Source organism: Carassius gibelio, chromosome B23 (genome assembly GCF_023724105.1).
Source record: "Carassius gibelio isolate Cgi1373 ecotype wild population from Czech Republic chromosome B23, carGib1.2-hapl.c, whole genome shotgun sequence".
In the NCBI taxonomy this organism is placed as follows: domain Eukaryota; kingdom Metazoa; phylum Chordata; class Actinopteri; order Cypriniformes; family Cyprinidae; genus Carassius; species Carassius gibelio.
Genome location: NC_068418.1, coordinates 16,361,329 through 16,387,298, shown reverse-complemented (window position 1 = coordinate 16,387,298; position 25,970 = coordinate 16,361,329). Strand labels below are relative to the sequence as shown.

Sequence of the window (25,970 nt, the reverse complement as noted above, 5' to 3'; positions counted from 1 at the left end):
GTGGACAGCAGCCCTTTTGCTTATTAATTACTAACAGACTCCATGTTCTTCATCACCTGCAGCAGAGACCCACAAAACCAAAGCTCTTTAATGTGCTTCCACTCTTGAAGAAACTCATTTCTCAGTGCAAACGCATAAATAATCGGCCCGGAGATTAACATGAATAGGTTTTGTTTACCAAACAGTTCAATGAGTTTTCTTTTTCTTTCTCTTTTCTTTTCTTTTTTTTTTTTTTTTTGCTGATCTTCTAGACTTTCACACACGTGCTTGCTTGATAAACGACTCTTTCAGTTCTTCTAAAGTGAATAAATGAGGTGTGTAAAAGGGAGAGGAGCTAAAGAAGTTTTAAAGAGCATATCTGAGTGAGTTTCGGCATGCCCTCTCGGCTACTTGCTATCTTCAAACTGATACTTACCTAATTATACACACACACATGCACACACTCGCATGCATGGATATTCAGTCTTCTTCCCACCCTCTATCTCACGCCCCCACCAAACTAACCCTCCTAACCGACCGCCTGCTATCCACTTGCAAAGTACTGCTGTTGACACACAGGAATCCAGACCCACACACACACTCATGCTCGTTCTCCCTCATTGGTGAGAAGGACTCTCCTCTGAACCAGACGACAGCTTGTGCCTCTCTCTTTTTCCTCTGCTGGCAGGTGTTAGAAATAAAACCATAAATAAAAGTACGAGGGAGCCAGAGACAGCGCGAGAGAGCAGGACAAATGTCTATCTTCCTTTGTTGCTGGAGAGAGGGGGAAATATGAGGAAAAGGGAACAATATGAAGGAGAAATCTGTTAGTTAGAGTAGCTGTCAACTGCATTTTTGTGTGTGAAGGGGATTGAAGAGAACACTCGGATCATCTGGGCTCAAGCTGCAGCATTGTTGCTTGAGTTTGAGTGCAGCTGAGGGGAAACAAAGTAACCGAGAGGAACACAAGGCAGTCATGGACACTACAACACCTGGATGACTTGGAAGTGCACACTGGAGTTGGACCCTATCCTGCCCACAGTCCACTGATACAAATGAGGTACTGTTTTTTTTTCCTTTCTAAATCTAGAGATCTGTTGCATTTTAGATGATGTTTTGGGGAAAGACTGTATTTTGTGTTGCACTGTGCACAGAAACAGCAGTCTGAGACCACATTTAAAGTCTTGGATTCAGAATCTAATTTCCTCTAGGAAATAAATGAAAGGTTTTAGGATTTTGAAAACAAAGAAACAATGCAATGAAGAAGAAACATTTCAGATTCAGATTTATAGGTCACTTATCAAGTACATTTGTAGCACTGATCATGTGAACTAATTTGTACAGTCTGATGTTCTTGCTTGCTGCCACTGAAGCTCAAGAATCTGTGTACTGTGAGCTGCTGTCATATTAAGAAAGTATGAAATTCATATCAGTTTTTTAATCCAAGCTCAATCAAATTGTTGTTCACATGCAAATATTCCTAGTAAATGAAACACATTTAAATGAAACATTATGTTTCAATTTTATACTGCTCCTCAAAAAATTAGAATATTGTGAAAGTTTTTATTTTATTTTTATGTAACATTTAAAAAAAAGTGAAACTTTCATATATTCTAGGTTCATTACATGTAAAGTTAAACATTTAAAAAGATTTTTTTTTTGATGATCAGAGCTTACAGCTCATGAAAGTCAAAAATCCAGTATCTCCTAAAATCAATAATAATAAAAAAAGGATTTGCAAAACAGAAAAGTTATTTAAAGGTGCCATATGATGCATTGATACAACATTTTAAATGGTTTCCTGGTGTCCCCAGATTGTGTATGTGAAATTTTCTCAAAATACCCCACAGATTAATTTTTATATCTTGTAGAAAACCCCACTTTTTAAGGTAATGCAAAATTTTTTATTTTTTTTGTGTCCCCTTAAATGAAAATGAGCTGGTGTTCCCACCTCCCTTTTCAGACAAGTGTGGAGCTTCAAGAGATCATGCTCTTGTCATACCACCGGTTTTACGGTTAACTGGTGGTGACCATGTTACCGACCTCACATTCCTTCCAAATGCAATTTTTAATTACCACATTCCTATTTACACCCATTTTGGTAGCATGTGAAGGCAGCATTAGTGAAAACAAGCAGAGACAATGGTAGCTTTAGAAACATTAGCCTCACAAATAGGCAAAACAAAATGATGCATGATGCTTACATTGTCTGAAGTCTGGAGATTTGTGCATGAAGCGCTGGTACTGATCCCTCTTTCAGAAGCAATCTTTGCACAACTCTAGCTTGAACTGACCTTCATTTAAATTAAATTAAATGAATTCTTTTAACAGACGCTTTTATCTAAAGCGACTTAAATTGCATTCAGGCTAACAATTTTCTCCTAACATGTGTTCCTTGGGATTCAAATCCTCAACCTTGCGTTTGCTAACGCAATGCTGTACCACATGAGCTACAAGAACGCTTTGTGAGGTAGCCCGGTGTAAAATCTTAGCTCAAATGAAAAGGACTTTTCCGTTTTTTTCCAGGACATATACTTTGAAAATTAAATGTGACCACCCTCTCCTCAGCGGCCTATGGAGACTCCTATGTTCATTGGTGCATCCCAACACACAACACTTTTAATGGCTCTTTGGCGCTGACATTGTACCTTCAGCAGCTACAGCACGAAACCATAATGGCGGACTGCAGCTTACACATTATTACCGAGTATGTCGTCATAGTCTGGAACTGCTCATGTGGAGAGACTGTTTATGATTTATTGGGATTATAAAACAATGAATGGGTGAATTTTTACTATTACAGGTGAATTGTTTTCACACACTGTGGCCACGCAACTGTGTTCAAACACCTTATAAAAGTGATTTCTATGGCACCTTTTAAAGTATGTTAATTTATGCACATACCTGTACTTGGTCGGGGCTCCTTTAGCACAAACTCCATGACCTTCTGTGACTTACCCCTTTTGTGTAGGGTGACACTTATTGTCTTCAAGACCATTGACATTATTCCCCAATATACTGGTTTCAAATAACAAGTTACCTCAAATTTACACTGTACAGATGGTCATTTAATGAAACTCAAATGTAAATATTCTAATATTTTGAGATACTTTCATTTGAGCTGTAAGCTCTAATTATCAAAATTAAACCAAACTAACTTTTTAAATGATACTTTACTTGAAATTAATCTCGAATATATGAAAATTAAAAAAAAAATTTTCGGATGCACCTGTACATATGTTTGTATTTTGACTATATCAAAATTAGTATTATTATTATCATTTTTAATTAATACATTGTCACTAGTGGTCTCAGATTTTTTTCCTGATGTTAGCGGTTTAAAGAAGTGGCTAAAGCTTTATTTTACCTACTATTAGTTCTCTACTTTGTAATCTTGCGTCGTCTTGTTTACTGGGTGAAACAGTGAATGTTTAAGGTCACTAAACGAATTATTATCATTTTTATCTGCCCTGCTGGGTTGTACTGCCAGACACTTTTTTCTTGCTTGAACAGATGCTCATGCATGAAGGATAATGTTTTGATTTGCCACTCATCACCTGCATAGACAAATCTCATGATACGCCTGGGATTTGGTCCAGTTTATAAAATCCTGGTAGAGCAAGCAGAAACACTGCCCTCCAGCCCTCCTAACAGACATCAAATCAGATGCAAATATGGCCATGCTGATTGCTTGCAAACTACTTAATGTTGCGTGCATAATAGTGCGAAAGATTGAGCAGGATATGAGCCCTGAATATTCTACTGCTGCAGGGAGCAGAGATGGTAAGTGTGCATGCGTGAGCTTCTGTTGATGTGAGGGGCAGGTGACTGCATGCCTGGACAAATGAGATTATTGTTGATATGCAGTAAAAGAGTAAAAAGTTATAAAATAAATAAAAAAAATAAAAATCTAAATACAATGCCATGTGTGGAGCATGTGTTTTGGAGAGTGTTTTCTTTTCTTTCTGAGCGGGAGGGTGCGACGTCCTCTTTATGACCTAGCACCTGTCTGATGGAAGGCTTTATGTTCTCCTCTAGACTGCTGTGCGGGAATAGCAATTATCCCGGCTGCCCAGACAAAATTATTAAAAAGCTTAAACTGGCTTCATAACGTCCAAGTTTAGGTCATTTGCCTGGAAACTACGAAATCTTCTTAACATGAGTCATGAGTGAATGCCCACATGAGGATATGGGGAAAACAAAAGAAAGTATCATGTCACAAAACTCCCTGCCTTATTCATTCACTTCCTGTATAGCCTCAGAAACCATTGCCTGGATTTGTTTCGTAACGCCATTGGATGTGTAAGAGATATCCTTTTAATATTAGAGTGATTATGTCCCTCGAATATGGGTTATTTTTGAATGGAGTGAGATCAGGTGATTTTTGCATTCTTCATCTCCACTGATTAAAGATCAGTGAAGACAGTGGATTTGTAAGAGGGGGAGATTTTAGGATGTGTGTTTGAGCATGGATGGATCCCACAGGGTGTGGTTTGATGGTGCTTTGCTTTAGTTAACATGTTGGCAGATATGAAGATCAGAGACACAGTGGGGGCGGTCAGACCCTTGGAATGTCTATCGTATCCTGCGGTGTGCAGCTCCACCAGCATGGCTGTGCCAGTCTGTGTGTTTATATGACTCATTGCATTCTCTTAGTTCTCAGCAGCTCATGCTGGTAGAGATAAGAACAGACTGGAGAGAGCAATAGATGGCACGGGAACTGAACTGGCATGTGTTCAAGGAAAATACACTGTTTTTTTACTCAATGGTCAATGATAAGATGTCATTTTTGTGTCAGATAAATTAATTGATTCAGAAATACATTGTGAGTACACATCTATGATGAGGATGTTTGTAATTTCTGAATTAAAATTAATGTAAATAAATGTCAGGATGATATAAGTGGGTATTTTATCAAAGGAAAAAGTCAAATGAAAAAAATTACATTTATTAGATTTCTGATCTGATTATGAAAGTAAAATGGTTGTTTCTTAGTTTTGCGTCTGTGTGTGTGTGTATATTTATGCATATATGCATTTATATATATATATATATATATATATATGCATTTATATATATATATATATATATATATATATATATATATATATATATATATATATATATATATAAATGTGTGTGTGTGTATGTGTGTGTGTGTGTATTTATATGTAAAATGTATAGATATAAAATTTGTTACAATGTTTAACATTTATTTTGTAAATGCATAGTTAGAATTTATTTATCATCATTATTAATGTATTTAGTTTAGTTATTAATTCATTTATTTGTCGACCAAAGCAAAACACTGGCACCACAAATTACAAATTATATTTAAATAGAAAATAATAATAATACCTTAAAAAAAATGATTCCTTGTATACACTGTAAGTAGATATTTTTAAATAATAATAATTATGATACACTCATTTGTGTTCAATGTGTAACCAAAATATGCTTTTTACTTGGTCATAAATTTACTTTTTCTTTTATTGGTTACACACCATAACATTTTTAGAGCCATTTTTACTTTATCATTCTTTTATGCCATTGATCCCCATGCCATGTTATATAAATATGGTAATAATTCGGTTCCATGGATTCGATTGTATTCAATTATCATGATACAACCATGGTACTTTTTGTCACTGTCATGTCAGAAATAGTTTTGTATCATTTGACTTAAATGCAATGCATGCAATTTCTGAGACTTTGCAGTTCATTTTATTCCATAAAGTGCTCTCTAACTCCTCCCATGGTCTGTCTTGTGTATGAAGCACCTGCCCCATCACCTGTCAGTTGGAGGCAACAGGCTGATTCTATATCTGCACCTACATGTACCAGAGTTTCGGTCTGTGGAAAAGGACGCCATGCCACACCCAACAATATTCCGTGTCCTTGTTCTTCGCGTGCAAATATTTTCTCTCCTCACTTACACTCGTTTAGCTTGCTGAATTCAGGTCAACAGGGCCACTCGGGGTAGAATGGGTGTCTAAAGCCCCTTCACTCAACCCTGTTAGTCTGACTGGCCTTAAAGGGCTCACCTGCAGAATGAACAGATGGTGACGGAGGAGGTTTGGGGAGTAATAAGAACAGACCTTGTTTGTGTGACTGCACGCTATTAGTGCCTCCCCCAATGGTCAGCACAGATAGGATGCAGACACACAAATAAGGCCTGTTCTTGTTTCGTGAGCTCAGACAGACCAGACTCTTTGTTTGTACTCTGGTACAGCTTACTGGGCAATTTAAGTGGAATGACAGAAGCGCAGTTATTTGGGGAATGTGGAAAGTGTCAGTGATCTTTATTGGGAGTGGGGGTCGACCATGATAATGAACTTGCTTTTCTTTGGCTCACAAAAGGCTTAATGGTTAACCATTTTTATAGTGTCCTCATTTTGCTTTTACAAAAGGCCATTGGATTTCAAGATATAAGATATGAAAGAAACAGGTTATGATTGTTGTAATGTGTTGGAAGGCACTAGCACTTTTTATTTGTAATTTGAAGGAACTTTTTATGGTTTTAAAACAGGAACATTTGTCTATAAAATCTAATAAATTCTTGAAAGGATGAAAGAATAAAAGAATGAAAGGAAGTATGGATATCTTGATTTTTTTTTTTTTGTACATTATTCTTGTACAAATGTATGTCAGTGCAGGTGTAAATGTTTTCTTATTTCCTTTTTTTGTGTGTTGCACATGTTTGTGTTTGTCTATGAAAAGTGATCCTAAAAAGCCAAGCCCTACAGGTATGTGTAAAAGACTTTTTTTTTTTTTTTTTGGGCTCTGCTCTGTGCACACCTGTTTAGTTACGTAGCCTGCAGGCTTTTTCAGACTGGCTTGGACCCAATGTGAATAAAACAATTTGTGTGTGATTTATTACATAGATTGACCTGAATACAATCTGTCAGAGAAAAGCTTAAGAAGTACCAGCAATGCAGGTATTATGTGGTAATTTCCAATGTTTTTTTAAATTGAAGTTTAAAGTTAAACAAAAAAATATATTTAAATAAAATATAGTATAGCACACAGTTTTTGTTTTTAGAATATTAAATGAACCTTAATTTTTCCTTATTTTGTATAATATTCATGCATTAACTATATTTTATTTTAGTTATTACAATGACTGTTTATAGGACTATTACACTGCACCACTTTTGCATTAAAATGGTTATATCGGCGTATTAAAATGTCACACACACAGATTTCAGCCTGCTGCATGGTCATTCTCAAAGTGAAAGCATTGTTGCGATCACATTTCAAAACAAGCCTCTCTGAGATACTAGTCTTTACCTGTCGATATAATAAAGCAGAGGGAGGGGGAGCGTTCGCCTGGCTTGGTTCACCTCCCGAACAGTGTGTGAAAGAAAACAGGAAGTTAAGTGTGAATCAGTGTGACGTGAATGGAACGGTGAAAGTAGGTCATCTTTGAAATGTGACAAATTTACAGGCACATTAAAGAACAGATTGAGCTGTATAAATCTTATAAAACATAAGCAGGGCTAGTGAATGTCATATGTCAATTTAAGTTGTAAATCATGATACCATGACCTGACAAAGAGATGTTTGCAACTCATTTTACTTTCATAATCTGATGTATTTCCAAGTGTGAACTGTAGGGCGGGACTTGATTTTATCCACTGGGAATTGATTGGATCTTCAAACATAGGCGTTACACATCAGAATGGAGACAGACACAATGTGAGTTAGCTAAAACAATGCCTAAATACTAACGCCGATGGACAAGCAAACTATTTTCAGAAGAAGAGTAAGTTAATATGTTTCGATTTAATGATAAAGACAACAAACTATTTTGTCTTTGGACTAACATGCACTAAGGAATTGCTCACAATAACACAAAGAACATGCATTTGTTTGGGTCAATTTGATTTTGCTTGATTATAAGCACTTTTATTAATGAAATTAGCTTTTTTTTTATTTTTTTGAATACTTTTTTCCCCTCTTTTCCTTGTTGATGCTTCTTGGGTTATTTGTTGATCAGTAAACTGATGTAAAGGCCCTCTTGTAAATACTTTTCTTTTAAATGAACATTAATAAGTAATGCATAAAAACCATACGTGTCTATAATTAAACCTTAAAAGAGATTTGCCAGTGCCTAACCAAACCTATGCTGGACTTTAATGTGAAGCAGTGTGGTACATGCTTAAATATCCTACAGATGCATTATTCAATCAGAACAAAATCAATGTAATAATAGTTCTTTGTTTCCACACTCAGCACTAGTGCTTGTGTACATAAAGCTCCTGTATTTGACTAGGTGTGTCTAGTATGGGAGGTATTAATGTTGAAAGAAGGTGAGTGCACAGATGTCCTAAAGAAGTGGTCACATTTTTCTTTAAGATGAGACCGTGGGGTTCAAGGTGGTCTAAAGAAGCTCAGCTTGTTAGAGTAATACCTTAAAGCATGCATTGTTACACCAATGGGCTTCTCTCTTTGCTGGGTTGGAGAGAGGGTTGAGGGCAATGTCAATGCTTTGGGAACGTAAAAAGGGATTTTGGTGTCTGTCTTGATGGAGTAGTTGGAGGAAGGCCTCGGGCACTTTGAGGGATCAGGCCCCACACCAAACACAAACAAAGAAGTGTTCTTCACCTCTAGATGTCCTCACCCACCCCATCAGAATTTTAATGATTCCATACATAGATCTATAATTCGATTTTTTTTTTTGTAGAAAAATACTTTAAATATAATGGATTACTTTCTTATGGACACATTTGTTAAAGAAAATTAAACAGTCAAATTAGACCGTATTGGGGAAGCAAACAGAGCTGTTTAGAATTAGGTCCACAGTCTGACTAGCAGCTTTAAAAGTTAAGTATTAACCTTTTACAATAAAAGTGCTGTATATTAAAGCCACGTCAAGCCAGGAAATTATTAAAGATCCAGTTCAGTTGAAAGTGAAAATTATTTCATTATTTAGTCATCATATTGTACTAAATCTGTATTGTGTTCATTCTCCGTGGAACATAAATAGAGACTATTTGAATAACTGTTACATAGTACTTTTCCATACTTTTCAAAACAACAATTCATCAACAAAACATTTAGGTTTGGAAAATCCAAACTCTTGACCAAAATGATCAACTTGTTTTGATGAAGTAATAAGTAAATAAATTCACAATATTAATTATTCAGTGAGCTATCTCTGTAATATTTGACTAATCATGTCAAAACATTTTTATACCCCTTTTGATATTACTATCAAGATACAGCAGCTGAAAATGAGCTGACATCTTTTGAGTGTGAAAGACAGATGCCATGATACACCCTGGATCTCTCTGTCACAGGCCAATTAGACCAACGGTGTCAGCCTGCTTCAGGGCAATATAACATACAAACATAAGCCTATGACACCACACTGTTAAACCCTAGCTCAAACAAGAAAAAAAAAAAAAAAAAAAAAAAAAAAAACTAGAAATTAAAGGGGAAAAGGTTATTGTGGTCTTTTTGGTATTTTCATTGTGACATTGTATATAGTTATTAATAAAAATGTATTTTATAAGAGGACTTAATGTGACTTAGTGACACCTATACCCTATGAAAAAAAAAAAAACCTTTTGCTTTTTTTCAAATGCAAAAAAAATTGTTCTCATTGTTATCGCTGACATTGATGAATATGTACATATTTATGGATTCATGTGGTTGTTATCCGCTTCCATGTGCTTTTGCAGCATTGTTTTCTTTAATCATATACTGTAGCTCGGTGGAGAAGATGGCAGTTTTCTATTCATTTGATTTGTTGACGCCCTGACTTCCAGGAACCCTCCAAAATTACAGGGAGAATGTATACAACAAAGACCAAAACATAAGGAAATAACATGTTGAGAACATGGGAAATTACATGGTGGATTTTACAAAAAATTGTAAAATGGGAAAGACATCAATCTGAATGTATGGAATAACTGTATAGTAATGGGCTGTAATATAGTGTATTATTCAATTTGTTTTATAGTAATAGCTACGCACAGCATTCACAATATTACTCCTGCTATTTGTACAGTACATTTAATTTGTGTAGCACAATAAAGGGTTTTACAGTTATATTTTACAATGTTTCCCAAGTTTTGATGGCATTATTTGACATATTTCTAGTGACATGGGATATTTTAGTGAGGAAATACCATAGGGCAAATGTTAGTTTGTTAAAGCATTGCCTTGATAGCTCTTTGGATATTTGCATACATTGTCCAATACATGAGCAGAAAAGAAAAGTCATTTCAGAGAATTAAATAAAGTAATTATATTTTAATAACATATTACGAAGACATTAAATAAAGAATACTAACTGAAAAACTGGTTTTTATTTCTGTGTTTGCATGTAAAGAATCCAGATTCGTTCCTTAAATCTCACATGACCTGTGCACCTAATAGTATTCTCTATCTGGAGAAATAAAGAGACCTTTGTTTAGAGTAGGGAAAAGGTAACCATTTGTGCAGTGTTTGCTGTTCAGATGTGGGTATAGGTTTTATCAGTACAGAGGGTCAGATTGTGTTTTTGTGAGTATGTTTGCTTGTGGATCATGTCATGCAGTTGGATTTAGCTGCGTTTACATTCAGCCTAAAAGAGAAATCGAGATGGGCGAGACTTTTTGTGTCCTCTCTCTCACAAAAAAAGATGTACTACAGATATTGTTTGAGTGTTTCGAAGATTAACAATATATTGTTTCAAAACTATCATATTAAACAATGATTTATTCAGTTTTACATTATATTTTTTGGTTGATGATATGTTTACACATAACTTGTATGTAAGGTAGTCTAAGGCACCCAGGGGCAAACCAACTAGCATCCTTGGGTAGATTTTATCTCCAAGTTTAGAAAATCTCTCTCTTTAATTTATGGGTCAGTGAATAAGGCAGACGTGGGTCATCAGCACTGACAGTTTGCTAAGCCTTCATTGCTTTAATAGCCCAGGAAATGTCATAGCTCAAGCTATCTCAGGCTTGCCTGTCCCTCAAGGCAAGACACTGAATACTAATAAGCGTTGCTTCTCCCATGACCCAGATTTGTTTAGGTAAATAGAGAGCTGTTTGGAAACATGGGAAATATGTATGAAAAAAAGAAAAAAAACTTTTCCAAGATGACCTTTTCAGTCAGGGTCTTTTTCATGAAGCATTCCATCTCAGGTATAAGCTGCAAGCAAGACTAGACACTTGCCCATTATCATAGTTGGAGAGGCTGAAGTGTCCTCATGTGACTGCCTTGACATCTTCATGCAGAAGCTGCACTACAGCAGCAGTTTTGAGTAAGGGATCCAGCTGTAAATGATGTAGATAAGTATAGAGGATGAGGGCTGCATGCTGCGCTCTTTAATTAGAACAGGAAGATGCAGCGGCAGCGACTGAGCCAAGTCTGCCACGGGGGGAAGAGCAGAGCCTGTTCAGAGACACTTAACTTTACCCAGTGGAACACCAAATCCACTAAGAACTGCAGCGATGAGCCAAGCTTTACTGTGCATAAATCTGTGCTGGCACATCAAAAACATTGCCTAGAGGGATCTAATCCACTATGCTCAAATTTGGAGATGCAGCATCTGTCAAGACAGTAGTTATAATACCTTACATTTTTTTTCTTAATATTTTTGTTTCCCAATTTCTTTGCAGTGTGCATGTGCCTCCTAAGCCATGCTCCCCGGCTATGGATTCTCTCCTCTCCTTGATTTCCAGCCTCACCTCCAAGCGTTCCATTGCAGAGTCGAGAGCTCTGACATGTGGTTCCCAGGCTCAGTCGAGACCCAGGCTCTAAGTGACTCTCGGGAAAGTAGGCCTCTCCTGCAACAGCATCAACACATTGCTGTGTGTCAGCAAGAGACGTTGGCCTTCATTGATCTTCAACAGTCAAGCGTTAATGGTGTCCAATCATGCACACCGGAAAACTGTTCCTCTCTTTGCTCCAAGCCTGTCAGATGCAATGGAAGCAGTCCATCTGATTTTGCCAATAATGGGAGTACAGACACAACGCTGGACAATTATTTGACCAAGGATAGCAATAATGTGGAAGGGGTTCATGATCCAACGTGGACACCCATTACTTCCTCACCTGAAACAGTTTATGAAAAACCTGAACCAGGAGTTAAGGGACTCCGTTCTCGAGACTTGTTTCTGCCTCTGTCCTCTACATATGTACCCGAGAACAGGAACTCTTTGGAGCCTCAACAGCAGAGCTCCCCTTCTTCCCCCTTGGAGTTTCAGAGTTCTGACCCATTTCGCCCTCAAAGACGCACATCTTTGGGATCTATAAAGGAGAAGTCCATAAGTAAGTGCTTCTCTCATTTAAGTCTTGTTCCTACATTCCTGCTTTAAACAACAAATAGTTTGTTATAGTGCAGGGTTACTTTCACCTCTCAAAACTGTGCAAGAGCTTTCTGATAGATTATTCAGCTGGTCTCTGGAGGCTCCTAAATACAGTACACATTTAGGATGTGGGAGTCTCTAATAAAAGGTTGATGAATTGAAACATGTTTATATGATAAGGCAGACGTCCAAAATCTGTGCTGCTAACAGGTCTCCCACAAAGGCTGGGACCTACAGTACTAAAGTGATTTTGTCTGTTAAAACTAGAGATGAATTTACAAGTGGATGGTTCCACTCAATATGCCTAGTAAATAATTGTCTATATTATCTTTTGTTTTGCTTTTTGTATTTTGACTATTTTTATATTATTATTTTTATTATCTGTGTCCTTTCTTGTCACTGTCATTCTGTGGCACAGTGGAGCTTCTGTCACAAAAAAAATAAATAAAAAAAAATCCCTCATACGTGTAAAAATACCTTGCAATAAAGCTAATTCTGATTCTTATTCTGATTCTAATAGGGCGTAAGATGAGGGTGTACTCTCCAGACACTATGAATGATGGGTCTCTCAGTAGCCCAGGTGTGGAGTGTGATTACATGCTTCCAACATCCTTCGAATCATTCGTAGAAGGAGGCCTTGGAATGGTGGGTTCTACCATACCCACATCCAGTAGTTCCAGCTCTCTCCCAGGGGAAGATGAGGACCTTTCTCTTCTTTCCTTACCGACGACTCCAAAACCTTTCTTAGATCCCCTTCAGGAGGGTGCCAGATTGGAGGGGGGTGTGAATGATGGGGGGAGGCAGAGGTTGGGCCTGGAGGACTGCGGGACTCTGAAAGACCCTGCCTTTAACAGTGGGACCTCGCTGCCTCTGTCCCGTTCTCGCTCAGCAGACAACGAGCGCCGGCGCTTCTCTGCCTCTGAGCTAATTTCTCGTCTTCAACTCTCCCAGAGGAAAAACTCTTTTACCCTTAAGCTAGGCAAGTCTCTTTCTGCTCGTGTGGCCTCCCGGGACCGCCACCTGTCTGGAAACCTCAGCTCAGACTGTAAGTGACTCATCATGACTGATTAGCCTAATGAAAGACTTTATTGTGAAAGTTTTTCCTTGTGATGTCATTATCACACTCCAGTGCTATATTTTCAGCTCTATTCCTTTTGTATACTTTCTCCCTCCCTTGTCTGTTTGTAGACAAACCCAGCTCCAGACATCGCTTCTCAGGGGGATCAAGTGACAGTGCACCACATTGTCCAGTGGGGTCTGCACCACCTCTGCCCTCTGCTGACTGTAATCTGCCACAGCAAAGGAGAAGTTCCAAGCAAAGGTGGCTCTAAAACTCAGATAAAGATCAAAAGCAGTAGAATATAACCGTTAACATATTAACATTTAACATTTCTACTGTTTTTTTTTCAGTATGAGAAAGGTTTCCATTGATGAGGATGGAGAGAGTCCTCCTAGTAGCTCTAAACGCCTGTCACGCTTCTTGCCAAACTGTAAGTCCAAAATAGAATAAATCTGGAATTTGATATATACTGTACATATATATAGTATTATTTACCAGTTTTCTCTTCCTCTCTCCCAGTAATCTTGTATCAGGAATACAGTGACGTTGCTATAAACAGAGATATACAAAGGCAGCAGGGGGCGGAGCCAGGAACCGATGAGGAAAGAGGAGACTCTGTGTCCACTGGCAACCTGTCTCCATCCAGTTCATTCCGCTCATCTCGAGGCTCCGCCTTTTCCCTTTGGCAAGATATTCCTGATGTTCGTTCCAGTGGACAACTTGACAACTTCAGCAATGAAGAGCGTAAACTACAGGAGGTGACTCCAAGATTCAGAAAGTCTGTTTTTATTTGTTATTTTTTTTGGGGGGGTGGGTTTTATCAACCAACACATTTTGCTGAGAAAGAAACAATTCATTTTATCTTGAATTGTTTTCTCATTTCAGGCCAAGTTTGAGTTGGTGACGTCAGAGGCCTCATACATACGCAGCTTGTCTATTGCAGTTGACCATTTCATGATATCTCCTGAGCTGTGTGAGTGTCTTGGGACACAGGAGAGGCAGTGGCTCTTCTCCAAACTGCCTGATGTAAAAGAAGTCAGTGAGAGGTGAATAAAGAATAACTAAATTATTTTTGAAAGAGTAAGCCTTCTTCAGAGATGCAAGCTATCCCTATTTCAATTCTCCTCTTGTCCACAGATTTCTTCAAGATTTGGAGCACAGGTTAGAAGGAGACATTCTGCGTTTTGATGTGTGTGACATTGTTCTTGACCACTGTCCTGCACTGCGGAGGGTTTATCTGCCTTACGTCACCAATCAAGCCTATCAGGAACAGACCTACCAGCGGCTATTGTAAGCAGTCTTTTACTGTAAAGCTGCTATTTAACAAGCATAACTATTATTGCATTATTGCTGTTAAAGAGGTTTATTAATTTGCTTTTTTGGTGTTTTCTTAGGCAAGAGAATCCCCGTTTCCCTGGAATTCTTGCCCGCCTGGAAGAGGACCCAATATGCCAGAGGCTGCCTCTTACATCATTCCTTATCCTTCCTTTTCAAAGGATCACACGCCTCAAAATGCTAGTGGAGGTATTTCATCATGCACATCCAAATGTGATAGTGATAGAGGGCACAGTCTCTATCTTTTAAATTTTGCACAGCTATCTTAAAAGTTGAAAACTCTTATCAAGCTTTAGAGCCAGGCTTACAAAGTTAATCAATGAAACTATCTTGTGGTAATGAACTGTGTCCATTATAGAATATCCTAAAGAGAACAATGCCTGGATCACGAGATGAGGACACTGCCACCAAAGCACTTAATGAGCTCAAAAAGGTGAGTAAAGTAAGAGAGGACCATGTATTGGAGTATAAATGAAAATGAAAACTTAATCTGGTCTGTTTCACTAGATAATAAAGGAATGTAACTCCAGCGTGCAGTCCATGAAGAGGATGGAAGAACTAATTCATCTAAACAAGAAAATTCACTTCGAGGGGAAGGTATAACATTTAGCATTAATTTTAATGTTTACTTATCTACTGAACTGTATATCATGTAGGGGCATCATGAACCAATTTTTTTTTTTTTTATTGAGGTGCAAGTGGCAGCACTGGCTCATTTTGTGCCATTCGCAAAGTATGATGCGACCAATAGGGGATTTTTTTGTTGTCGACTACTTAGTTCTGTCCATAAACATTTGTCTGTCCAAAGGTGCATTTTGAGGGTCTAAATGTCACACAATAAATATCACATGACTAAATTTAATTAACAACTTTACTTACAATTGTTATCAAGTATACAAAATAATTAATTGCTTTCGGAAGTTGCATTCAGAAATCAGTTTGAATAAAATGTTTTCATATTACTGGCTAGTCAGTTTATGTGTTTGTTTTCTTTTATTTTAGATTTTTCCTCTCATCTCCCAGTCTCGTTGGTTGGTCAAACATGGTGAACTGCTAGAAGTGGACACGCAGAACTTGAGTATTTCTGGGTCCAAGTTTAAACTTACCACTCGGCCTGTGTACCTTCACCTGTTTAATGACTGTCTTCTGCTGTCCCGGAGGAAGGAGTAAGTCTAATGGGAAAGGAAGACAGATAAAATTAACAAATGTGCCCTTTAAAGTGTTAGTACACCCAAAAATTAAATTAGCTTGTGTTTTACTCACCCACGAAGTGAATGACTTTCTTCTTTCAGACGAATCCAGTTGGAGTTATATTAAAGGGATGGTTGATTGCAATTTACCTTTTTTAACGTCAGTTAGTGTGTAATGTGGCTGTTTGGGCATAATCAATATCTGCAAAGTTGCAGCTCTGAGAGTTAAATGCAAATGGAGATATCATCTTTTTAAAATTTTGTAGTTTAATGACTACAAAAAACAGCAGGTAAAGGATTACAGCGAGCTTCTTCCCAGGTCCGTTATGTGACAAACCCAGATAAACCCCACACCCGGGAACAAAGGGGGCAAGGCCATGCTGTGCTGCTTTAGAGAAGAGGAAGAGAAAACTAGGGGGCCGGGATGTTCAGACATGTTCAAGAGGTGGTTAAGTGAATCACAACACACTGAGCCAGCTGACCAATCTCAGCCCATCACGTATTTCTGAGTAAGGGGCTTCATAAAAATATAATCGAGGCGTCTGTCAGAGAAGGTACATATCAGTATGGAATAAAGGTAAATTATGTGGAAAATAATGTTTTTTTTTTTGTTTTTTTTTTACGAAGCATGAACACATGTTAGACTGCACCCCATCAAGCCTAGAAAAAACCCAGTCAACAGCCAGGATAAAAATGATCCTGGCTATTCCAAGCTCTGTCATTGCAGTCAGTGGGTGTTGCAGTTGAACTGTCCACATGTTGTCAAATAAAGCTCACACGCAGTATGTAATATGTGCAGAGAGTGCTCCTCTGAGACATGCTATTTGCGAGTTTGTTTATAGGAGCAAATGAAGCAAAGTTTCTTTACTTTAGCAAAGAAAACCCAGTCTCCTATTGGTTTATATTGAAATCCTCCAACATTTTTCTTTACAAATCCTCAGATTGTATTTCTAATTCATGACTGGCATTTCGTTTTGTTCTATCTCCGCATTCGTCACTAATCATGTTTTACGTCATCTGCCGGAACTGTTTCAGTGTATGACAGTTAGCATAAGTGAGAATTTTTTTTTTTTTTAATCAGGTATGATATATGGAAAATTCAAAATCTCATGGATTTGCTAGAGGAGGCCTTTATTCATCCCTTAGAGCTGTCTGCGGCACATTTTATTATGAATGCGCAAGCTTTATTTGACGACTTATGGACTGTTCAACTGAAACACCCACTGACTGCAATGAAATAGCTTGGAATAGCCAGAACAATTTTTGGTCACACTTTATTTTAAGGTCCAATTCTCACTATTAACTAACCATTAACTATGACTTTTGCCTGAATTAATTCCTAATTTGCTGCTTATTAATAGTTTATAAGTTTATACAACTAGGATGCATCGGGGGTATGTAAAACACAGTCTAATTTTCATTTTTGGGTGAACTAACCCTTTAATGTCCAATGCAGTATCTGGATTCTGAAGCAAAACCAGCTAAAAACCTTGTTTAGATGATATTACTCTGCTACAAAATCTGTCCCCTTTCTACCCTGTCACAGCACGTGGAAATTTATGGTGTTTGTACATGCAAAGATTGAGGACCTCAAGGTGAAAGATCTAAGCCAGAAACTTCAGGGAATCTCAGGCTTCATCTTCTATCTGCAGTTATGTGAGGGCCAACAGTTAAAACACCAGATTCTGCTCAAGTCACCCACAGAGTGAGTACATTCACATCATTCTCAAAAATTAACATCCAAAATCACTGAAAAATAGATCTGAGCGTTCCTAGAAATTGAGGCACACCAGGAAATATGTCCTTACAGGATGAATAAAATTAAGTTTAAAACGGAGTCAAGAACATTTTGTTTTATATGTAGGAGCAGCAAACAGAGGTGGATAACAGCCATGTTTCCCTCCGATCCAAAGACAGCTATTGAGCAGACCAATGAGAATGATGGTGTGTAATTTCTTTGTCTCACTCCTGTCATGCATTTCAGATTTATCTACATTTAAAAGTTAAAGCTGTTATTTAAATGGTATGTAGAAAGTGAATTGTGGCTGGTTGCATTAGATGGATAATCACCAAGTAAGGCTGCAGTGTGTACCAGATTGTTCAGATACTTTATGATGAAAGTCAAAAGTTTGGCAATGTTAAAATAAGCAGTTTGGACTGTTCGGCCTAACATACAAAGTCATCAGTTATTTCACTGACATAACATTGAAAAAAAGTGGATTATACAGTTCTGCTCAAGAATATCCTGTTTACTTGTGAACTAAGTACCTCAAAAAAAAAAAAAAAAAAAAAAAAAAACTCTCAAAAAGGATTAGTTCACACAAAATTGGAAATTTTCTCATCATTTACTCACTATCATGTTTTTCCAAACCTGTACAACCATATGCTTTCTGTTGAACAAGATGTTTTTTTATATATATACCAATTCTAACTATTAACAAGTTGCTTATTAGCATGCCTATTATTAACATATTGGGCGTTATAATTAATTAGTACTTAAAAAGCAAATATTCTGCATGACCATATTTTACATCCCTAATCTTACCAAAAGCAAATATTCTGCATGACCATATTTTACATCCCTAATCTTACACAATACCTAAACTTAACAACTACATTACTAACTAGTAATAAGCAGCCAGTTAGGAGTTTGAGGCAAAAAATAGTTACTTGTTTCGAGAACTGGACCTTAAAATAAAGTGTGACCAAAATATTTAAACTTAATGTCTGCATTTAACTGTATAGATCGATCTCAAGTCCAGTGCATCAAGAGCTACCAGTCTCAGGAGCATGATGAGTTAACGCTGGAGAAGGCAGAAATCCTCCAAGCTGTAACAATTACAAGTGATGGTAAGGAAAATAACTTCCCTACCTCTGGCTACATTCAGTTTTTTCCTTTGAAAAAGAGAAGCTGGAGGATTGCAAATAAGAGATAAATGACGCTTTATGTTTTCAATTCACAGGGTGGGTAGAGGGGATCCGGTTGTCGGATGGAGAGCGGGGCTGGTTCCCCAAAACTTATGTGGAGGAGATCACAAGCCGCAGTGCTCGTTTGCGAAACCTCCGTGAAAACATTCGCATTAAATGTGTCTCACAAAAACTAGAGGGAGAGACTCTCTGAGACCTTGAAGTATGGAACATTGTTTTACTTAAAGGGTTAGTTCACCCAAAAGTGAAAATTAGCCTTTGTTTTACTCACCCTAAAAAGCATCATAGGTGTATGTGACTTTCTTCTTTCACACAATCATCATGATCATCCAATCAGAGTTATATTAATAATTGTCCTGGCACCTCCAAGCCTTTCAATGGGGGTAAACCTTAGGGCTAAAAAGTTTTTATTACATTCTAAATATCGATATTTATCATACAGAAAAACATGGATTCGCTACAGGATGCCTTTATTCACCCCCTGGGTGCTTCTCCACCCCAATTCCTCCCCTAAATCACCATATATGGAGCTAACAATGCCTAGTTTTACTATGCATAACCTCATCTGCATATAATTTCTATGCATATTCCCATCCACGTGACATCATATTTAACACCATAAAAGGGGATATGGACTATAAATGCTATTTGTGCCATACGCAATTTTTATTGCAAAAAAATCTAAAAACAAAACTGTTTAAAATAGTTGTCAGATAAATATTTTAGAATATAGTTTGTCTCATTCCTTTCCACTGGCCGAGTAGTATTTAAATTGTTTTAAACAATTAAAGTAACATTTAATTTATCCAGTTTTACTGATAAGGTGAACATCTTTTAGTTTTTAGCCTATATTTATTGCAGTGTAAATAGAATTGTCTGACTCTGCGAGTCACTGACAAAGTAGCCTATTTTAAAAAGAAAACATGCAAATTTCCATTTTCTTGTTGTATCCTTCAGATACAGTGGTATTTTTCATAATGTTGTAGAGTTAACTTCACACGACATCAACACCTCTGTGGCAGCTGCGGTTGTACAGTAAGCTATTATCGTTGGACCCATTCAAACCGGACAATGGAACATTCAATGACTGAATCCAGCAGTGTCCCCCATAATATCGAAGTAAGTCCACGTCATCGATCGTTGTTCTCACTAAAATATTTTTGCATAGAATGAGATCTGCAGTTTAGTTTAGATGAATTGTTGTGCATCTTTAGCACTCCTCGCTGTCATTAAAACAGTGTGAAACAGGAAAAGTGATCAAGCACATCCACTAAATATGTCTAAATTCATATAATTTTTGTTTAACTTCTGCATAATGACTTTATGTATTTTCAGGGCTTATCTCCATTAATGAGAGTGGAATATTTAATGTAAATGTGTATACTGAAATGAAAACAGATTTTAAAAACGTTCCTTACTCCATTACTTTTCTCACGCCAGGAAAAAGTAGTAGAGTGCGTGGTCTAGAATGTCCGTAAGGTGCGTACATATTTATGCCAAGTTTATTTTTTATAAATCCCAATATGTGCATACAAAATTGCATATGCAATTTCTATGCCTATTTTGTACGTACGCAACGTTTATAAATGAGACCCCTGAACTGTTGATAACCAACACCCACTTGGGAGGTTTGAAGGGGCCAGGAAATATTTCAGTATAGCTCCGATTGGATTTGTCTTAAAGAAGAAAGTCACAAATACCAAGGATGCTTTGAGGGTGAGTAAAACACACCCATTTTTGGGTGAACTAACACTTTAAAGCATCTTGCATCTTCTTTAACAATCCAGAGTAAATTTGTACATCACTGCAAATTTGTGTGAATATTCCTTGGCTAACATTTTAGCTCTATTAAGGTATGCTGTAAAAATCTAAACTATGCATTGCATTTATGGAGGACAAAAAGTACCACATGAAAAAATCTATTAATTTATTAAACTGAAAATAATAGTGTAAATAAATCACTTTGCAAAGTTTTACCAATGTATTTAAAATATTTAATAATTAAAATCATGGTTGAATATTAAGATAAAATAATGTATAAATTAAATTTTACAAATGATTTAAAAAAATTGTTTTACATATCTATTTTCATTTTAATGAATTATTGATTTCTACCTTATCTGATGCTACTAGTCCTCCAATCTATCGGTAAGCCCCACCCCCTCAGTTATTGTTGCTCCCTCGGACATACAAACAGAGTTGCTCACTGTCTTACAATGACACCTGTCATTGTGAAAACCTTGTCCCACTATGTTTCTGGACAATTTAAACACAAAAGGACCACCATTCAACTGGGAATTAAATATTCCATGGACACTGGATAACTCGAAGCAAGGGTTTACAGATCACAATGCAAGCGGGAGAAGCCTCATGTACACTGTACATAATATGAGAATAGTTTATTATTTAGACGTGTACGTTAGCATGGATTCACTAACTTAACTGTTAGCTAGTTTTAACCAGAGATACCTTGCTGAAGTACAAGATGACATTAATGTTCTGCTTGAGCAGCTGAAAATTGTATCTTAATGAGTGTATGACAAAAAGAAAATGAAAGCTTTTTCTTCATTGGGATTGTTGTTGAATGCTTATGGACATTTTTGCTTTGTTTTGTTTGGGTTTAGAAAATGTAATAAATTCTGTTGCCCATCCTCTCAGGATACCTGGAATAAGTGTTACAAGTGCCACAGGCACATTGTTTTCTAATTTTTGTAGCATAAACACCATTAAACCAATGCGAGCTTCGGATCTTTCAATGTTTCTCTATGGTGCTGAAACCTAAAGATGTCTGAGTTCTGCATCTGATACTCGACTGCCATTGGCTCCTCTGTGTTCAAGGGGAGGGGCTTACCGATAGATCAATTAAGAGTTTTGCACTTCAGGATTTAAGTATCCCTAGCTCTTCAAGCGATATTACTTTGGTTACTTTCTATGGCTCGCTTGCAAAGAAATGCATATGTTGTTACTGCATGTAGTGTGCTGCGCTTTCTGACAGTCTATAGATGAACAATATCAAAATACAGCTGTCCTAGGCTCAATGTGGGTGGATGAAATCTGGATATGTCAGCTGTTAAATTGTTTAGCAAAATAACAAGATCCAAATTAAATGGGTTAGTTTTAGGTGGTATAGCAGCCATTTCACTCTAAAAGTCTATAAGGACCTCTCTCTGACTTGGGGTAAATAAAGTGCGATGTCTTGTTAGCAGATTCACTGAACAGCCACACAGTAAAGATAAACGCTCGCTTTTACTATTAAAAAATTGGAACCAAATTTTGGATTTTTTTAAAAAGATGTTGCTGTTGCAAAATAAATATTAGTTTATGCCACTGGTCTTCTGTAGAGTACTGGCATAATAACAAGAAGTGTTTTCAAATAATGAGCATTATTTATGTCAGTGATACTCCTGTTTGTGTATTTGTTGTTTTGGTAAAGCAGATTTTTTGGCCAGTTTCTTTGTGGAGTACTGATATCATGAGCATGTTAAATCACATCTGAAATATAATCCTTTATGGTGACTTTGTAAATAAATAAATAAATTCATATATTCTAGCTGAAAGTGTCTCAAGGGTCTGTATGAGACCAATACCAAAAAAAGTAAAAAAAAAAAGAGAAAAGAAAAAAAGCTGAGCTTTTCATTTGTGTGTAAAGTTAACCTTACTGTAACCATGATTCCCAGCCACGTATGCACACAGCTACAACAAAGCATGCCTCATAAACATCAGTTTTATTCCAGGCTCACCTCATATCCCATAGGGCAATAAAGCAGTTGGGTAGCAGATAAACAGAATAGTTTCTTTGTCACAGCTGTTCTAAGAACCTTGAATGGTTTCCAACTGCTGTAAATCAGGGGTGAAAGGCTGCAGAAAAGAAGCCGCAGTTAGAGACAGATTTGAGACAGGGTGCAGAGGCCCAGGAATGCATTTCTAATTAAAGGCATTTATAATAGTGAAACATTTAGTATCGATTTTAAATAATGCACTGTACTTACAGTTTTAGTAGCAAAGTAGTACAAGTTTGCAACAATTATTAGCTACTGTATCTATCTAGCCCCTTTAGCAACTGAAACAGTAGTAGCGTGCAAACACACACACACACACACACACACAAATACTGAAACACAGTAAAAAGTTAAAAGGTATATCGGTAACAATTACAATTTTAACAATATGTCAAATTATGAGATTTGTCGTATTTTGAATCAAATCTTTATTTGTAAAAGGCAAAAAGTTGATCATACTGATTTCAAAGTTAAGGATTCATTAGTTTGAATATATATAACTGAACCAAACACACATCCCATGTATCGGTAGTCACAGCACATTTTTGGTTGTGACTAATGTTTTGGTAGCCACCACATAACATTGCAGAATTTTAAGTAGCATTCAAAACAATACTAAAACATACTAAAATATTTAAAATTTGCATAACCGTACAAAGATTTTATTAATTTCCCCCAAAATTATTATGTGTACTCTTTTGTCACTACTGAAACAACACACACACACACACACACACACACACACACACACACGTTGATATATGTGATTTATGGGGACTCTCCATAGGCGTAATGGCTTTTATTCTGTACAAACGGGCGTCGCTAGGCCCTTTTTAGGGGGGCTTCAGCCCCCCTAAACTTATGCCCAGCCCCCCTAAAAAATTATTTGATTAATTAATTAGTGATCGCTTCAGTCCCCTTTAAAAACTCATTTGAGACGGTGGCAAGCTGCATCAAGTTCCGGCTCCTCCCCTGATCTGAGTCTGCATGGATTCAGCGCGTTTTTCAATCCACAGGGGCGCCGAGCAGAGCGAACATCAGAGAGTACAAGGTGTGTGTGTGTGCGCGTGTGTGTGTGCGTGTGGTGTGTGTGTTCTCGCATCCAATACCAGTACGTCTTCGCTGCTTTCACTTTCAGCCTTTATCACAGTGTGACAGATGTTTTTTCTTCCAACAAAAATGAAGCGATTAACACCCATGAAAACATACTTTAGAAAACGATCATGATTTATTTTAATTTACTTTTTGAAATTGAAAACATATTATTGTGTATTTCGGCATTACATTATGCAGCCATGCAAAATAAATTATTAACGACACACATCATTGTCTGAAAGTACTAAATGGCACAGCGAGAGAAACATCATGTGGAGTTATTTTGTTTTCTATTATTAAACATAATTTTGTATTAAGTAATAATTAATCATTAGTGTATCATGATACATATATTAGAGTAAGAGTAAAGGGATCTGTGATTTTTTTTTTTTTTTTTTTTTTTTAAGTAATTGATTTATAGAAGTGGCAAATTGATAATGATGTTATTTTTAATAAATATAAATAAATATAGAACAGATTAAACATATTGCCAATAGACAATTACATTAATACATGTTTTGTCTATATTCTTAATGAATATTAGCTGGTTAGTTAAATGATTGGAAATGAAATAAATGTTCAGGGGCTGACTTGATGTATAACCAACCGTATTGTTGATTATAAAGGCTAAAAAGCTAAAAATTAATAATAATAATAATAATAATAATAATAATAATAATAATAATAATAATAATAATATAATTTATATTTCATTGTAGATGGATATACAACATTTTTGTTGTTGTGCGGGAGTAGGTCTGCAAATGAGCAACAGTCAGGTGAGAATAGAACAGACAGCCTCACACACACACACACAATACCACTGTGTTCCCAAGATTCATTGCAGTCATTGAACCCTTATGTTGTTTTAATTTTCTGCCAATTTCCACGTACATTTCATAAGAAAAAGCAGTGGTATCATCAAAGGATAAACATGAATGTCCTAATACTGAATCAGGAAGTCTTTATTGTAAAAAAAATAAAAATAAAAAAAAATATCTACATTCCCAATTCAAAATTTTCCAGTGACTGGTCACATCTAAAAAACTGTATTAGTTTTTTTTACAGTGTTATATATGGCTCAGTCAGTACTCCTACTCCCATATATGAAATACAGGGAATACAATGGAGTAGTATACAACCCTACCCTAATAGTAAAATAATATTTTTTAATCATACCCTTATTGGGGGCTGAGCCCCCCTAAAATCAAAATCTTAGAATCGCCCCTGAAAACTGTATTTTCTATTGCCCTACCCCAACCCTAAACCTAAACCTTAACCCTCACAGGAAACTTTGTGCATTTTTGGATTTTCAAAATAACTAATTCTGTATGATTTATAAGCGTTTTGAATTACGGGGACACTAAAAATGTCCTCATAAACCACCTCCTCATTGTAATACCTGTGTCATACCTATGTCATTATAACAATGTGTGTGTGTGTGTGTATGTTACTACTGTTTCAGTTGCTAAATATATTGTATATAATATATAGGGCGAGACTTGGTTTGTTGGCTGTTGATTGGATGCAGGGAGATATTAATGTGAGCTTGTAGTCTAAGAAATGGACGGGGTTAAAGCAGACTAAATGAAGTGCATCAAACCTCACCAGAAAGACTGTCATATGAGTGAATGGTTGACAATAGATAAATAAGATGCATTTAGAAAATAGATTTTCATGTCATGCTGACTTTGCCCTGCTAGCCTGAAGAAGAAAATGTAAATGACCTATATCCAAAAAAAAAAAAACTAATAATAATAATGCTACTCTTATGAGTCCAATGTCCGATCTTCAGCAAAGTTACTAGACAATCTTCAGACTAAACCATATGAAAGTTATTGAATGGATTTTTGAGTCTTAAGGGGCATTTTTGGATATAACACTATACCAGGGCCAGTGGCTAAAGGGAAATAAGGTGGAATCTTCTCAATGGGTTAGTGTATTGAAATGAAATTTCATAATTTGCAATGCTACTCTGTCCTTAGGATATCTGCTTTAGAGCTGATCATAAAAGGCCCAAATTCATAACTCTGCAGCCTTTGGATTATTTGCATGATAACCATATTTCTGGCATATTGCATGTTCACCATTTTTAATTCTATTTGAATCTGTCTTTTTGAATTACAACAGCAGTTGGCAACACACCACAGCAGTGTCTGGAGCGGGTACATATTTTGGCTAGTAGTCAGAAGGTTAAAAGTTTAAGTCCTGCCTGGGGTGACGCTGAAGATGTACCTATGCTGTTGTTCACTCTGCATCTCTCTGAGTGCCATGTTAGCTTATAGACAAAATAAGG

General features: G+C 36.7%; 1 protein-coding gene across 2 annotated transcripts; it reads left to right on the top strand.

Annotated features, from left to right (window-relative positions):
• The first annotated feature begins 528 nt into the window (after positions 1-528).
• arhgef19 (Rho guanine nucleotide exchange factor (GEF) 19) lies at positions 529-22,357 on the top strand. 2 transcript variants are annotated; one of them, XM_052595231.1, is made up of 16 exons: positions 529-1,039; positions 11,598-12,249; positions 12,808-13,332; positions 13,476-13,608; positions 13,698-13,777; positions 13,867-14,105; positions 14,233-14,393; positions 14,485-14,637; positions 14,742-14,871; positions 15,041-15,115; positions 15,190-15,279; positions 15,685-15,848; positions 17,419-17,577; positions 17,737-17,816; positions 18,618-18,722; positions 18,836-22,357. In XM_052595231.1, the coding sequence occupies exons 2-16, from the start codon at positions 11,619-11,621 to the stop codon at positions 18,991-18,993; spliced, it is 2,883 nt and encodes a 960-aa protein (XP_052451191.1). In that variant the 5' UTR covers positions 529-1,039; positions 11,598-11,618; the 3' UTR covers positions 18,994-22,357. The 2 variants fall into 2 exon arrangements, with proteins under 2 accessions (XP_052451191.1, XP_052451192.1); XM_052595232.1 differs by lacking the exon at positions 529-1,039 and adding an exon at positions 7,636-7,744.
• Positions 22,358-25,970: the final 3,613 nt, after the last annotated feature.